This window comes from Spermophilus citellus, assembly GCF_964194105.1.
Source record: "Spermophilus citellus genome assembly, chromosome: 9".
NCBI lineage: Eukaryota > Metazoa > Chordata > Mammalia > Rodentia > Sciuridae > Spermophilus > Spermophilus citellus.
The window spans coordinates 135,531,382-135,548,047 of record NC_138191.1 but is presented as its reverse complement, the minus strand read 5'-3'; the positions used below and the strand labels follow the sequence as shown (position 1 = coordinate 135,548,047).

At 52.0% G+C, this 16,666-nt stretch overlaps 1 protein-coding gene across 1 annotated transcript; it reads right to left on the bottom strand.

The window, feature by feature from the left end:
• Positions 1 to 13,693: 13,693 nt before the first annotated feature.
• HES2 (hes family bHLH transcription factor 2) lies at positions 13,694 to 14,705 on the bottom strand (the record flags this gene model as incomplete). The annotated part of the gene is made up of 4 exons (XM_081308774.1): positions 13,694 to 14,000; positions 14,104 to 14,203; positions 14,480 to 14,575; positions 14,661 to 14,705. The coding sequence occupies 4 exons, from the start codon at positions 14,703 to 14,705 to the stop codon at positions 13,738 to 13,740; spliced, it is 504 nt and encodes a 167-aa protein (XP_081164900.1). The 3' UTR covers positions 13,694 to 13,737.
• Positions 14,706 to 16,666: the final 1,961 nt, after the last annotated feature.

The window sequence follows — 16,666 nt, the reverse complement described above, 5'->3', positions numbered from 1 at the left end:
ATAACATTCCAATTTTTATGGAATGATACTTATAAAATTGCTGATGGTGGAAAATTTTGGGAAAAAGGTTCTTACTTTCACTTTATATATTTTTGTACCATTATCACCTGGTCATTTATTTTAGTATTTTTTCATGTCAATGTTGAGTATAGAATATGAAACAATGGGAACTCATGCACAGATGGTGGGAATAAAGTCAGTATATCCACAATGGAGTTTTATTAAGCCACAAATAAAAATGAAATTATGACATTTGCAGGAAAATTGATGGAACTAGAAACCATCATGTTAAGCAAAATGAGTCAAACTCAGAAGGTTAAGGGTTGTATTGTTTTCTGTCATATGCAGAAGCTAGAAAGGAAAAAAGAAAAGTGGGGAGGATCTCCTAAAAATCACAGGGGATCAGTAGAGAAAAGGGACCAGGGGTGGGATATAGGGCAGGAGGGGAGGGTTGGGGTGTGAGATAGCCAGTGTGTCGTTCTACCATGTGCACAGACAACTATGTGACAGCAAACCCCATCAATATGTACAGCTACAATGCATCAGTAAAAACGTGGAGGGGAAATCAAAGAGATAAAATGCATAAGTTCATAATTCCGCGTGTTAATTGACCAATGCTTAAAAATATGTACTTTTATCTTGAACATAATAAAACATCATGAGGAGATTCTCAAAGTCAGTATATCCTCTTTGCAAAGCCGTTGAAAATAAATTACTAAAGTTAATAATAGCCACCCCATTTGATCTGCAATTCCACAATTAGGCATATGTACTATATATTTAATATTGATGCACCCAGATATGCTTTAAAAAGGGTTTCATAAAACACTGTAATAAGCCAGGCATAGTGACACAAGCCTATAATACCAGTGATTCTGGAGGCTGAGGCAGGAGGATCATAAGGTCAAGGCCAGCCTCAGCAACGTAGCAAGGCCTTAAGGAACTTAAAGAGACCATGTCTCAAAATAAAAAATAAAAAGGGTTGGGGTTGTGGCTCAGTGGTCAAGTACCCAAATAAAATACAAGCATCTGACAAATGGGTCTAAATGGGTCTATGGACCATTTTTTCCTTCATATTTTTAGGAAAACATGTAGTGATGCCTATGGTTAAGGGTCTTGGACAGGCTAAATCCTGCATTCCCATTCTGGATTCACCACCTATGTGGACAGGTCACCTACCCATTCTGTGTCCATGTGCTTCCTCAGTGGGAGGGTACACTGTTGGGGTAACTCACCAGATAAGGGGTGAGATGAAGTGAGGCTCTCTTAATGCCTCAGCGATTAGCATAACCCATTGAGACCTCACATGTGCCAGGAGAGTGCTCCACCACTGAGCTGCACCCCAGCTCAAGAAAGGTCATGTTTTAAACTGAAGACATGGTTCTTTTTTTTTTGGAGGGAGGGGGTTACTAGGGATAGAATTCAGGGGCACTCGGCCACTGAGCCTCGTCCCCAGCCCTATTTTGTATTTTATCTAGGGTCTCACTGAGTGCTTAGTACCTCTCTTGCTGAGGCTGGCTTTGAACTCCCAATTCTCCTACCTCAGCCTCCCAAGCCACTGGGATTATAGGCATGTGCCACAGGAGCTAAGGCAGGAGGATCACAAGTTCAAAGCCAGCCTCAGCAATTTAGCAAGGCCCTAAGCAACTCAGCAAGACTCTTTTAAATTAAAATATATATATATATATATATATTTTTACTTAGGGGGATGTGGCTCAGTGGTTAAGCTCCCCTGAGTACAAGCACAGGTAGTAGGGGGCAGTAGGGAAAAGTCCTGATGAATATGGGGCACGTGACCCAAGAATGATCAGCCTGGAGTTGAGCACTGTCGGGGTGACCCTCTCCTGGATGTGGGGTGAGGCAGAAGGCCTGTACTTAACAGGAAAACTCCAGGTCCTGAGAAGGGCTTCTGAGAGGGCAGAGGCCATCTCCAGCTTGCTGCTGCCCTGGTGTGGAGAGCAGGCCTTTGAGCACAGAGAGGGACATCCAGCCACCTGGGTCCATGTCCCATCAAGGTTACTTCTTGGGCAGCCTCAGCCAACAGGTGGGGTCAGGAGCCCTTCTGGACTAGTACCAACCAGAGAGGCGTGGCCCGGTGCAGGACCAGAGCCACACGGGGGACCATGTGGCCTTAGGTGAGCACTCAGTTGTCTGTACATTGGTTCCCTTGCTGGAAAAAAAATGGGGATCCCTATTACCTGCCCGTGGTTTATCACAAGGAGTACATAAGTTGATGTTCTAAAGTGCTTGGAGGGTGGACTGCATGGTATGTGAATTCGATCTCACGAAAATCTTGCCCCCAAAATTATATATCATACAAAAGAACGAGCCTGGAACAAGGCCTGGCACAGAGAAAAGACTCTGTGACCCCACTGGTGAATCCTGGCTGCCTTGAGGTCTGGAGGCTGCAGGGAGGGGTTGACCAAAGAATTCGGATGGCCTCAGTCCTGGAAGAAGACTGAGGCATTCAAGCTGAGACACAGGAGAGAAGGACACGGCAGGGTTTCACAGGGTCTCTCTGTGTTCCCGGGAGTCAGGCAGAGGATGCAGCCAGCAGAGAGGGGCCTGACCCCTCCGTCCACACGACTCATCTGGGGTTTCCAATGTAGTATCCAACTTCTGTGCTCCACCCCAGAGTTGACGGATGGTGGAGATGCTGCCCCCGAACTGAAAGGAAGGACTCTGAGCATGTTACCTGCAGGGAACAGATGTGAATGCTGCAAGGTAGCCCTCTGTTCCCAAAGGGACGACGGACACCTCGGAGCCCACACAAGCACTGCTGGGAGAAGAGACCCCAGACCTCCTGCTACCCGGCTGGTTCCTATCTTAATATTCAGAGTCACGTGCTCTGCCCCCAGCACAAACCACTTCAAAGACACCTAAAACTAATAAAAGATCCACTTGCAAGCAGCACCTGTAATCCAAGAGGAAAGGCCCAGAGTTAAATGGGTCATTACACGGAGGAGAAAAACACCCACTAGTGCAGAGCAAGCATAGAGACCCTTTCCATTTCCCAGAAGAGGCATTTAGAAGTCGTTTCATTGGCTTTAAGTAGGTCAGACTTTCAATCTGGAATCGCAGCCCTGGCACCTGCCAATTAATAGGGTTGGTGAGAGGAGAGCTTCCGAGGGCCTCTTGCCCTTGACACCGGGCTTCTGTGAACTGCAGGGCCCTGGGTATGTCTGTGGCCCTGTGGCGCCACCTAGGGGCAAAGTAAATTTCCACCTGCTCCATGCAGCTCCATGAAGCCCCTTCCTCCTTGGGAGCTCTTGCTGCTAAGCAGAAGAAACCTTCCCCTACTCACCTTCATGTGTTTGTTTGTTTTTGGCGGGGGGCAGAACTGTTGGTCAACCCCAGGGTCTCACGCATGCTGGACACTAGCTACACTCCCATCTGCCTTACTCGAATTTTTAGCAGGAACTCCACGATTCTGACATAAACCACAGAGACTAGGGCAACTCTACATTCCCCCCACATAAAATGATAAAAAGCGGGAGTCTGATTATGTTTTTCTTAAGGGACTTGCAGAACCGTGGCTCCATGCAGCACCTGATTACGGGCCCTTCACTTGAGCTAGAGGCGCTTCACTTGAGCTCCGGCCAGGGTGCTGAGAGCAAGCAGGCTGTGAAGAGCAAGCCCCACCTGGAGGCGACTGATACTCCCAACCAATGAAACCAGCTCGCTTCTGCTGTCCAGGGAGCCAGCCTGCTGACACCCTGCAGGAGCTGTGTCTCCCACAGTCAAGCCCCAGTGAAAGTCCCGCCTGCTTGTTCACATGCCCGACTTACTGTTTCCATGGTCATCGTCATCAGAAGATCCCATGTCCAGCATCATCTTGACTCGGTCGTTTCCATAACTGCAACCTCTCCAAAGTCTTAGTGGCTGAGGTGGCTGTCTTGACCACACCCACCACTCCCTCTGTGCCCAAGCTGCAGACGCCCTGGACTCTACCAAACCTCTCCACTGCCCAACCATCTCTCCTCCCCTCCACCCCTTTGTTCTCTCTTCTCACCTGCAGACTCCATAGCAGTCCCTGCATCATTCCTGGACATGTACCCTCGAGTCCCTGGGCCCACTCCCAGTTGGCACTATTGGGACAGTGAAACACAGCCTCCCCTCAGTCATCCAACTGAGCACTTATTCCATGCCTGCAGCCAACTGTGCAGCTGAAACTCAGCTGGAGAGAAGCACAAAGACTGCCTGGGCTGGGGCTGCAGCTCCAGGGTAGAGCGCTTGCCCAGCAGGCATGAGGCCCAGGGTTCCATCCACAGAACGGGGCCAGAAGCTGGGAACGGGAAAGATCTGCTCAGGCTAGACTCATATTTTAAACCCTTTTACCAAAGTACATCATACCCCAGAAAAGTGCACGCCTTACAGGCACTTTTGAAAGATTTTCATAAAGTGAACAGACACATGTAACTAGCTCCCAGTTTCTTAAACAGAACAGGTCCCCGGGGTACAGCTCAGTGGTAGGGCGCTTGCCTAGCTTGTGCAAGTTTCTGGACTCCGTCTCCAGCACTGAAAAAAAATTCAGAACCTTGGCAGCGCCGCTTGTCTTCATGCCTATCTCCCTGACCAAGCGGCTGCCCTCTGGCTGCCAGTGCTAGATTCATGTTGTCTGCTTTTAAAAACTTTTAGTAAATGGAATCATATTATATGTACTTTTTGTGTGTGTGCATACGGTACTGGGGATGAAACCCAGGGTGCTCTATCACTGAGCTCCACCTGCAGCCCTTTTTATTTCAAGACAAGGCTGGCCTCCAACTTGAGACCCTCCTCCCTCAGCCCCCCCCCCCCCCGAGTCACTGGAATCACAGGTGAGTGTCACTGCATCCTGCTCCATCCTCTGTTCCCTCTTCCTCTTCTGCTCCCTTTTGGGTTGTGTGTACATTCTGGCACCTTAGCTATACCTTACCACGTCTGCAGTTCCCACCGTGTCCCAGAGACCCTTTCAGGGGATCAAAATTATTTCATAATTACACTAAAATGCTATTAGCCTTTTTGATTCCTGTTCAGTGTGGTGACTTTCCAGCTGCAGGCTGATGTGTGGCAAAAATGTATAAAAGGAAATAACAATGCTCAGAAGATCTGTATGATATAAAATACCGGGAGCCAGTCTTTCCCAGATGATCGCTGCAAGATGCTACACTGTAGTCATGCATGGGTTAAATAACCATTTAAATGCCAGGTAGGGATTGGGGGAGAGAGCACTTGCCTAGTATGCAAGAGGCCCTGGGTTCTGGGCCCTAGATTTGATCCCCAACACCCCAAAGAAAATAAAAAGGCAAGGTAGATCAATGGAGTTTAATGTAATAGAGCATAAAATACAACAATACGGTTTCATATTCTGCTCTGCAACTAACCTTTGAGAAACTAGCACTTTCGAGGAACTGTGGCACACACCTGTAATCCCAGAGAGTCAGGGGGCCAGTAAGGAGGATCACAAGTTCAAGGTCAGCTGCAGCAACTTGCAAGACCCTGTCTCAAAATAAAATATTAAAAAAAATAAAGTAAAGTAAAGGGCTGGGGACATAGCTCAGTGGTAGGGTATTTACCTATCATGGCTGAGGCCCTGGGATCGTTCCAGTACTGCAGAAATCAAAAACAAGAAACTAGTACAACTTGAGCTCAGGTGTAGTTCAAAGAAAAATATCTGAAATTTACTGAAAATATTATTAAAATATTCTTTCCTTTCCCAATTTTATTAGGCCATTTTTCTTCATCTCTTTTACCAAAACAACCTGCCATAACACACATAGGGCAGAAGCAGATGTGAGAGCCAGCTGTCTCTCATCACTCCACATGGTAGAGATTTGCAAAACAATGCCATTCTTCCCAAATATTTTTGTTTTACTTTTTTAAATATTTATTTCTCTCTTTTTTTTTTAGTTGTAGTTGGACACAATACCTTTACTTTATTTATTTTTATGTGGTGCTGAAGATTGAACCCAGGGCCTTGCACGTGCTAGGTGAGCCACGGCCCCAGCCCCTATTTTTGTTTTATTAAATGTAATATAATAACAATTATTACTATTAGCTTTGGTGCTAGGAATTGAACTCAGAAGTGCTTTACCGCTGAGCTATGTCCCCATAGCAAGACAGGGTCTTGCTAAGTTCATTAGGGCCTCACCAAGTTGCTGAAGCTGGCTTTGAACTTGTGATCCTCCTGCCTCAGCCTCTAAGTCATGGAATTACAGGTGTGGACCAGTATACATGACTGTAATTATTTTTAAAGTCAAAATGTTATTTATGCTGACATATAATTATCGTTTTTCATGAGTCAGTATATTCAAAATGTATGTCTTGATTGTTAATCCAGTAAATAGAAATGAATACATCCCACCATAGGGGTCAGAAAGTGTTTCCAGGGCAGGGATGTAGCTCAGTGGCAGAGTGCTTACCCAGGGTATGGTTGGATCTGGAGGGTCCCCCAAAGGCTCACGTGTTAAAGGCTTGGCCCCCAATGCAGTGACATTCAGAGGTGGGGTTTGGGGGAAGTAACTGGATCATGAGGTCCTTATCAGTGGACTGTTGGAGGTGGTGGAAACTGGGAGATGGGTCCTTTAGGTCCTGGGAGCACTATATCTTGTCCTTGGTGTCCCTCTTTCTCTCTTTCCCCACTTCCCGTCCCAGTCCCCCATTCCTTTCCCTCACCCTCTCTCCTTGTCTCTAGCAGCCATGGAGCCAGCTGACCATGGGCGCAAACCTCTTAACTATGAGCTAAAATACATCTTTTCTCCTTTGATTTGGTTTTCTCAGATATTTTGTCATAGTGACAAAAATCTGACTAGTGCAACCAGCCTGTGTGAGGCCCTGAGTCTACCCCCTGTATCACATAGAAAGAGAGAAAGAAATGTTCTCCAGCAATGACTGACTGGTACTAAGCACTCATTCCTTGTGGTGCTCGTAACAAATGACCATGGAACTTGGGGACCCTCTTGCTTTGTGTGCCTCTTGTCTTCTGTGTCCTCTCCTCTCTGGTAAGGTCAACAGCCGTTGGACTGAGGGCCCACCTAATCTGGTACGACTGCATTTAATCATACATGCAGTATGATTATTATGGCTGGGTAATAGCTGCAGTCCTCACCCTGGCTGACTCTATTTCCCAATAGGATCACACCCTGAGGTTCCAGTGGGTGTGAATCTGGGGGATCACTATTCAACCCTTATGCCTGGTGCACTAGTAGACAGGAACGTCCTAAAGAGTGTGACGATCTGTCAGGAAGCACAAGAGGATGGGGAGGGAAACTGGATGGAAGGGGTAACACTGGAAGACCAATCACTAGAGGTCAGGTGCTCCACAGCGGAGTCAGGGCACGCTGGGCCCTGTGACAAACGGCAGGGCCATGTCCCCTGAGGAGCCGCAGGTTCTCTAGAACACCAGTGGGGCTAGATTCCGAGGTGCTGAGTCGAAGGGAGTGGGAATGCATTTGGACAGGGGCGAGTGCTCTGCTTTGGCACTGCCCTCCTGGGAGGCTGGCTCCTGCCCTCACTAAGTAAGGCCACCGGTAGGAGGAGGGCTGCAGGGCTCAGAGAGGGACCCCCACTGCTGAGGATGTGCTGTATGAACCTGGAAACCCCCTGCTGGGACTAGGTCCTGCGCGGGGCTGAAGGGCACCATTTGCCAAATTAGTAAGGATGGCATGGCAAAGGCTGGTGGCATCACCAAGAAGCAGGGAAGCAGCAGACAGTAAGAGATGCCGCTCTAGAATCAGGCTCTGTCGTGCTGCCTGGTGGACTCCAGAAATGCAGAGGCCCACAGCATGCCCAGCTGTCAGAGCCAGGGGTCAGAATTATTGCCAAGACAGAGTGGCAGAGGGTGAGGGAGACAGCAGAGAGGGCCCAGCACTTTTAAGGGCAAAATGGATGCACAGCCATGGGGGCACTCACTTCCTGGTCTGTGCAATTAAAAGACACAAAGAATGGAGGCTCCAGGGACGGCCACAATTGTGAAAAGCAATGACTGCTTCTCCAGGTTCCACACTCAAGACCAGTTTCAGACCCAGAACCCACCGATGGAAGGAAAGCTGGGTCCCCAAAAAGTCCTTGCAACCTGTAGCAAATGGGTACAGTAATGATTTCCAGGATCACAGGATCTAGGCTCTGAGCTCATGTCGATCCTGAGAAACCCAGAGTCTCATACTGGGACCCTCTTAGACCGGAGGCGTGTGGAGGCTGGGTAATAGCTGCAGTCCTCACCCTGGCTGACTCACAGGGCCACTCACTGGGTTCTAGCCACTGTGGTTGACTGGTCCCTGGCTGTAGAGCTGCCAGTCATCTTGATACTGGCCCAGCCCCACATCCGTTCTCTGACTTGTGGGATGATAATAGTAGAGATCAAGTGTAAATTCTAAATGCCCCACCGAGATAATCAATAGTAAATCAAAACAATCTATGATTCCAGGAGGGCCAGGCTTGGTGGCACTTCCTGTAATCCCAGTGACTTGGGAGGCTGAGGCAGGAGGATCACAAGTTTGAAGCCAGCCTGGGTAATACAATGAGTCCCTGTCTCAAAATAAAAATGAAAAATCGCTGTGGCAGCATGCCAGGGTTAAACCTCCAGGACCACAGGAAAAATAAAATTAAATCCCAGGGGATGGAAAAATTAATACCATCTTAAAAGACCTAAAAGATGTGTTATATTGTCATTTAATTGACCATTCAGATCCTACAATAGCCAGATAACTCCAGGAGGGCTTCAGCAGACTCAATCAAGTCAGAAGCCCATTGCAGGGAGGGGCTTTTATTTTTGGTGGCAAAATAAATGTAAACTAAAATTTGCCAGTGTCACCTTTTTTTCTTTCTTTCTTTTTCTTTTTTTTTTGGTACTGGGGATTGAACCCAGGGCACTTAACCACTGAGCCACATCCCTAGCCCTTTTATGTATTTTATTTTGTTTAAAGACAGTGTTAGGGTTAGGGCTGAGTTGCTTAGGGCCTCACTAAATTGCTGAGGCTGACCTTGACCTTGAGATCCTTCTGTCTCAGCCTCCTGAGCTGCAGGGATTCCAGGATGCACCATACCGCCCACTCATTGTCACCATCTTTAAGCGCCGGGTACAGTGGCATTGAGTACACCCCTCATTGTGCTGCCATCCATCTCCAGAACTCTTTCCCTCTTGCTAAGTGGAAACTCAGTTCCCTTAGTGGCAAGCTGTCGTCTCCACTCTGCCCGAGCCCCTCAACCCCGATTCTCAGGTGGATCTTTGCTAGGCAGGCTCGTCCGGCCTCAGGTGTGGTGTGTAGTCCCACTATTGACTCAGACACAGGACAAGAGAACCTCTGGAGAAGGGTGTGGAAATCTCAATTTATCAAGCTTACCAGATAGATAGGAAGGACAGGGAATTAGAGAAGCCAAAACATCACCTCAATGATGTGAGTGTGTGTGAATGCATGTCACAGCCTGTGGGGGCGAAGCCACAGGAAAGCAATTACCCTGGTACTGCTGTCTGAGAAGTCCAGTCAGTGTTGGGCAGAGGTGGGTTCACCCCAGAGCTGCTGAGGCTCAAACCTGGGGCCCCTCAGGAGCACAGACATGGAATAACAGATGTTCCGGGGCAGAGGGGAGACCCGGCACGACACCAGGAAGAATTCCTATGGAATTTTGGGTGTCTGGTAAATTGCTCAAAGAGAAACCAAACGGATGGGACGTGCATCTCCAAGTACCACACCCATTTTATATGACATGTTTCTTTCATTCTGAATATTCATTTTCACCCTTAGGAGTTTATAGCCATCAAAAGTCAGTCCCCTGGATCTGCCTTTGAGTTTTGAGGTCTGGGGTGGTTCTTGAATTTTTTCTTTTTTAAGTCTAGCCTCGAACTCCTGGGCTCATGAGAGCCTCCTGCTTCAGCCTCCCGACTGCTCAGGACTGCAGGTGCGCGCCACCCACAGGCTGGTTCTTTGTCCTATGTTCCCTGAGATTTATTAAAAATCCTAATATACCGAACACCAAGATGACCGGCTCTGCTCTGGGCTCACTCTCCACAACCGGAGCAGCAGCGAGCACGTATTCTGTTTGGAATTTTCTTGCTTTACCGCCGGACTCCTGGGCCAGGGAACCCCTCATTCACGCAACCGGGTTCTGCGATCGGCGGTCCGGCCCCTGCTCCCTGCTGCCCCCCAGTGGAACTCGGGCGGCAGCACCGCGCGCGCAGGGTGTGTCCTCCGGCGCCTTTCTCACGCTCCTAAAACCATTCTTCACGTTTTATTGGAGCTGCTCTAAGCGCCTGGGGCCTTGCCAGGGCCTCCGAGAACCCAGAGTGAAACTTGTTACTCACTGGGAACCCCCGTGGGTGGCTGCCTTCTCCCCCACATCACAGGCCCAGGCAGCTCTCCGAAAGGGCGGTTCAGCCTCAGGGACACGCTCCCTGAGGCACACTCTGCTCCCCAGACACAGCCACCTTCTAGGGACCCACATAAGAACTAAAGCGGGGCGCGGGGTGCAGCTCAGCGGCAGAACGCTGGCTTTGCCTGCACCAGGCCCAGGACTCCTTCCCCAGCTCCAGGGGAAATAAGCCCGTGGCTGGATCTGTTCTTCAGGACAGCTCTGGCAACCTGGTATGTTTCTGAAAAGTAAATTTGCAAAAATAAGTAACTAAATAAAAAGTGAAAAGTCAATACGGGGCTGGGGATGTGGCTCAAGCGGTAGCGCGCTCGCCTGGTGTGCGTGCGGCCCGGGTTCGATCCTCAGCACCACATACAAACAAAGATGTTGTGTCCGCTGATAACTAAAAATAAATATTAAAATTCTAAAAAAAAAAAAAAAAGTCAACACGGGCTTGATGTAGTGGGCTGTGCCTGGGCAGAGGCTTCCAGACCCCTGAGGAGGGCAAGACCACCCCTGGACCCTGGCCAAGACCACTGACCTTTTCCACTCTGCCAATCTAGCTGTGGCCATTAACTGATATAGGCGTTGTGCATGAGGTGAGAAGGCCCTCTTTGCCACTGTCACCTCCAGAGGGGAGATCCCAAAGGGAGGGCTTAGGGGATGCCACAAGGCCTTGGGTTCTCCCGATTTTCCAGCAGACTAGGTTCATTCTGCTCCTGTCCCAGGTGAACCAGCAGGAGACTGACCTGCAGGAGCCTCCATGCACAGGTTGGCAGCAAAACCTGTAAATGCCTGTGGGAGGATTTCTCCTTAGCAATCCACTCTTTAGCCTCACACCCATAGAGATGGGACTTGACCTCTCCCAACTACCTGGTGCCAGAGGAGCAGGTGGGGACCTGTCTCCTCAGGAGTACATGTTTCAGCAAGATGAGTTCCCAGACACCTCGGTGCTCTGACTGTCCTTGGGTCACAGAATCATTTCTCCCACTGGTTTTATGAGAGAGAGAGAGAGAGAGAGAGAGAGAGAGGGGCGCTGTTCCTTCAGATGAGATGTGGGGATCTTAAAATGCCCTGTGAGCTCCATGCTCCTCTGTGGGCAGTGGAGATAGATCCCAGTGATAAAGCCCCTGCTTAGCATGCACAAGGCCCTGGGTTCAACCCCCAGTACTGGGGGCGGGGAGGGGGGAAGCCATAGAAAGAGCCACTGCCTGCACACTTTTGGCCATCAGAGGGGTCCTGCAGCTAGAGAGTTGCCAGGAAGAGGTGCCTGCCTGCCTTATGGAGGAGGCTGTGGGGTCCCTGTGCACAAGCCCAGCTGAGAGCTCCAGCCCAGGCCTCCCTGACAGCTCCTGCTCATTCCTGCTAAGAACCTCTGGCTTCTGCCTCCGGCCCAGAACTTTTCGTGCCTTGGCATGCCAGTGCCCAGCTGACTGCCCAACTCAGGTCCCCCAGAGCACCTGACCCTGTGCGTCACTGGTCTATCCACTCTCACCCCCCTCCCCAACTGCTTGTCCTGCCACCAGAGGGGACCGATCCAGTGCAGGTCATAGAATTGGGAGCCAAGATAGGTGTTCAGATGCAAGAAGTGGCAACAGAGAGACTTCTGCCAATTCCCACCTGGTTTAAACCCATACTGAAAGTTTTTATTTCTGGAGACAAGAACCCTGTCCTCTGCAAGCCTGAAGCAAAGCTCTGCAGCCAAGGAGGAACCTGGAGCTCACAGGGTGGGCATGGGCCAGGGGTAACCTGCCCCTTATGCTTAAATGAACTCTGGAAAGTGGGCCACATTTGTCCTTCCAAGAAGCACTGGCCTTCATGGAATAAATATTTAAAAGTGAACCCAGGGCTAAGCAACTCAGTGAAACCCTGTCTCTAAATAAAAATACAAAATAGAGCTGGGAATGAGGCTCAGTGGCTACATTCAATCCCCAATATCCCCCCCCCCAAAAAAAAAGAGTGAGCCCAGGGGCCCAGGGTGGAAGTTAAGCGAAAACCCAGGCTGGGCAAGCTTTAGCACCCTGCACCCAATCACACCTCTGTTCACTAGTCCACCATGTTTATTGAGCACCACTCTACACCCAGTGCCCTGGACACTCGGCCCCAGCCCTGCCCTCTGGGAGTTTATAGTCTAGTCATGGCCCATTGAAGCCTTTGGGGGCACCTCACCCTGTTGTCTTGATGTTCATTTCTTTTTCCAGTAATGCCCACAGCTTTCCCTACATCCTGTCACCCAAACCAGTGCCCAGATCCTCATGGGCTGTGTGGCCTAGGCTGACTTAGTGACTGCCCTTTACCCATCAGTTTTGCCTTCTTCCTCTTGTGCCTAGGTCCCTAGCACAGGCTGTTGGTCTGGGGGCTGGGGGAGAACTCCCTATCTTCCAGCAATGCTCAGCAAGTCCCCCAGGAAATGACGAGAGTGACTGACAGTGGGCAGCAAGTCCTCCAACCCCCTCTGGGGCACCATTACTGGGATCCACAGGTCCCCCCTGGGGTCCTCCCAGCGAGCCTCCTGCCTTTCATAGGGAAGAAAGAAACTTGTTCTTAAGAACAATTTGATTCCAGTAACCAGTCCCCAGGAACTGTAGAGAAAGCAGGCAGGGGTCTCCTGTTCCCTAACACATGCCATCTCTTGAATTTCTGTCACCCTGTGGCATGGACCCTGTTCCACTCACACCGCACCACAGCTGTGCTGGGCTCAGGCCCTCCAGAGACAAACTTCCTTCTCATCGCACCCCTCTGTACACCCCAAAACCACCTTATGCTTGGGGAAATAAATCCTTCCAAGACCACCTTAGGAAGCCCTCACCCGCAGCCACACAAGTAACTGGGGAGGACAGCCTAGGAGTGGAGGTGACAGCTCTCCAGCCCTACATTTCCTTCACCTTTTTCTGATGCTCTGCGGAGCCATGGCAGTGACCAAAACCCCAAAGGCCATCACCCTAGATTTCCAAGCCCAGCTGGGCAGGAAGTAGGCCCAAGCAGGACTGGGCAGGCAGTGCTCAGTCTGAGCAGATGGCTGCACCTGGCCAGGTGAGCTCCTGGCCCAGGCCTTGGTCTGGTGCCAGCCCTATGGCAGGTGTATCACTCTCCAGGCAGTTTGTGGCTAGCGCAGTTCCAGAGCCAACTGGGACAGGGAGGGTTTGTTCCTCACCCTACAGCCACTTGCCCTTCTCCTATCTAGACATGTCTAACCTGGGGGTGAAGCAGGGCAACTCCCCTTATTTGTTCCGGCTGAATCCTTGAGGGATGCAGTCTTCCACACGGGTCACAAACATCCCATTCCACCTTCATCCCATTCCAGCTGGTCCCTCTTTATGGGAACAGTGGCCACCACCAAGAGCTTCGTTGCCCTGCCTGGGGCCTTCCAGTTCCCTTGCAGTCACCAGGGCCCCTGGACTGGCCAAGGGACTACCACGGCCGCCAGAGCCCAGGGCCACCGGGAGGTGCAGGTGGAGAGGGCGCAGGAGCCTGCGCAGGTGGTGGCGCTGGCGAGGGGGGCCCATCAGAGTCTCCAGCCCGCCAGCCATCAGGGGTAACGCTTGATGCCTTTCGATGAAGGTGCTCCAGCAGGCGCGCGCTTATGGTGGGCTCCAGGACGCCGCAGGCCGGCAGCACACGAGTCAGGCGCGCCACACAGGCACTGTAGCCTTCTTGGTAGCTGTCGCGTGGCGCTGCGGAGGGAGAGAGGCGTGAGACACCCAGGGTGAAAGGTGCGGAGCGCAGGGGTCTGGGCAAAGGGTGTGGTAGGCGGGGAGTGGGAGCAGGGTCACTCACGTGGCACTTCCGGGGAGTAGGGGGACGCAGGCAGCTCCTGCAGGAAGCGCACGGTCATTTCCAGAATGTCGGCCTTCTCCAACTTTGAGAAGCGCGAGTTCTGTCCCAGGCCGCGATGGAGAGGAACAGAGACCAACAAACAAAACAGATCTCTGACAGCAGCCACCAACAGCACTGCGCTCTAGCCGAGAGCTGAGCTTCAGGCGCGCCGTGGTCCTCGGTGGGTCGGCTCCTCAGTGCCTGTCCAGCCCAGGCTTGGCCTTGGGATCCCTCTAGCCTGTTCCTCAGGCAGGAGCACTGCCCGCCCTTGGCGCCCCGGGGCCCTCCACCTCCGCTTCCCGGTTCACTGAACCGCGACGAACCCCAGGGAACTCACCTCCCTGCCCAGCAGAGGCAGGATGAGCCCCTTGAGCTGGCTCAGGCTCTCATTGATGCGTGCGCGCCTGCGCTTCTCCAGCAGCGGCTTCAGGGTCTGTGGGCGCGAGGTTGAGCGCAGCGGCTGCGGTTAGGTGGGTGGCGGTGCCGGATCCCTCCCGCCTCCAGTCCCCAGTTCCTACCTTGCGCAGCTCTGCCGCATCCCCTGCCCGGCGAGGCAGTCCCATGCTCGGAGGAAAGTGGCGGTGGCTGCGGGTCCCGCGCGGGGGGAGACCTGGGTAGGCAGGAAGAGCCGAGACAGAGACCAAGACCGAAGTCCGGGGCGCGGCCCGGGCCCGCGCCAAAGAAGTGTGCTGCGCCTGCAGCCGGGTTTAAGTCGGCGGCGTCACCGCCCCGCCCCGCCACTCCCACCTCTCGCCTTTGTTCCTACTCAGGATAAGGTTAAAGGGGAACACGGTGGTGCCCCCGGGGATGCCGCTCCCGGCCTTCCAACCCAGCTGCGGCAGGGGTCACGGAATCCGTGGGCGTTATTGGGCTCATAACAGCGCTGACCCGGTGGGCAGAAAGGGCGGGTGAAGCCAGGCTTGCCCTGGCTCTGGCTGTGGGCCCTCTCCAACGCCGCCTTTTTTCATTCACGCCCCGCCGGAGGACTCAGAGAGTTCTATGAGCCGGGGCAGGGACCCAGAGGCTACAGGCGTGCCAAGGTCAGGGTCTCAGGGAGAGCCCACGAAGATTACTAGGAGACACTCCTGCCACCAGCTTCTCTGAGCTGGGCGGGGAAACTGAGGCTCCGAGAGAGGTAGCGTCTTGTCGTGGCCCTAGCTGTTGGGAACGACCAAGTCAGGACTAGCGCGCGGGAGGTTAGACTTCTCTATAAACTCCTCCGCGGCTCGCCGAGTCAGGGATCAGCTGGTTCCCCACCCTCGGTTTTGGATAGGGAAATTAAGCCTCAAAGGAGGCAACCCAGAAGCCCCTTGGAGCTCATTTTTATTTCACCAGGGCTCCAGATTCCCCACCCGCAGGACCGTCGGAGCTCACGTGACTAGCAGGCGGAGCGTCCTAGGTGCCGGTTCTCAGCCACCCTCCTCTGGGAGTGGGGGACCGGTGGCGCTCCAGGGCACGCCTCCGGGACGCGTGGCCGTTGCTGCTGCAAACTGGCAGGCGTCCCCCGCCCATCTGCTACGGGCTCCCTTCCCCCGATGGGCTGGCGGGGCAACGGCCACCCCTGCGGACCACAATGCAAACTGCGGGGCAGATTGTTGAACGCGCAGTTGGCAAAACCCACCAAGCCAAATCCAGGAGGAAGTGAGATGGGGCTAAGCCAAGGCAGGCTCTGTCCAGGGTGCTGGATGGACCCCTCCTTTCTCCAGCATAGCCCAGCCCCCACTTCTAGCCCAGGTCCCTTTCCATAGTGTTCCTCCAACAGGGCAAAAGAAGACCAGCTACCCATCAGGAAGGGGACCCGAAGCAGCCTGGCCAAAAGGAGCTAGGGCCACCCACTCCTGTGTGTACCAAGCAGAGGACCTCTGGTCACAATCCAGGAGTACTTTTCTGTGTGCTAAGCTCAGGGCCAAACTCTTTTCCCCCTAACTTCCGTGAATCCTCATAACAGTTCCAATTATGAGAATAAAACATTCAATACGTGTGTCCTAGCAAGGCTTGGGGGTGCCCTGTGCCTCACTCATGGTTGTTTAGATGCCTATGAGCCAGCCTCCTCTAAGGGAATTATTATTTAAGAGCTTTGCAGATCACTCCACTTACGCACCCCAGGCCATATACACTGATGGCCCACCCTGCACCAAAACCTGCATCACTGAGGAGAGACCGATACTGAGGAGAAGGCAGTTCGTCCTGAGACACCCTCCTTCAGGCCTAGGAACACTATTTGAGGACAGGGGGCAGAGGAACACACTCTTTTGCAATGCCAGTTACTCCTGAATTTAAGTCTCTCCCTCACCACTCCCCCATGACTATAAAGGACTTTGGCCAGGTCACTCACAGTTTGCTTCAACCACAGGATTGTGGGGTCTTGTTGCTTATTGGAAGGAGTCCTTTAGAACTGGAGCAACTTAGGTGCGACAGCTGGGTGGACAGGATGTAGGGTGCAGGCTTTAAGTGAGCTAGGGCCTCCTACAGGGCCATGGGGACACAATCCATCCTGGTCTCCACTCCTGGGAAGTACATTGAC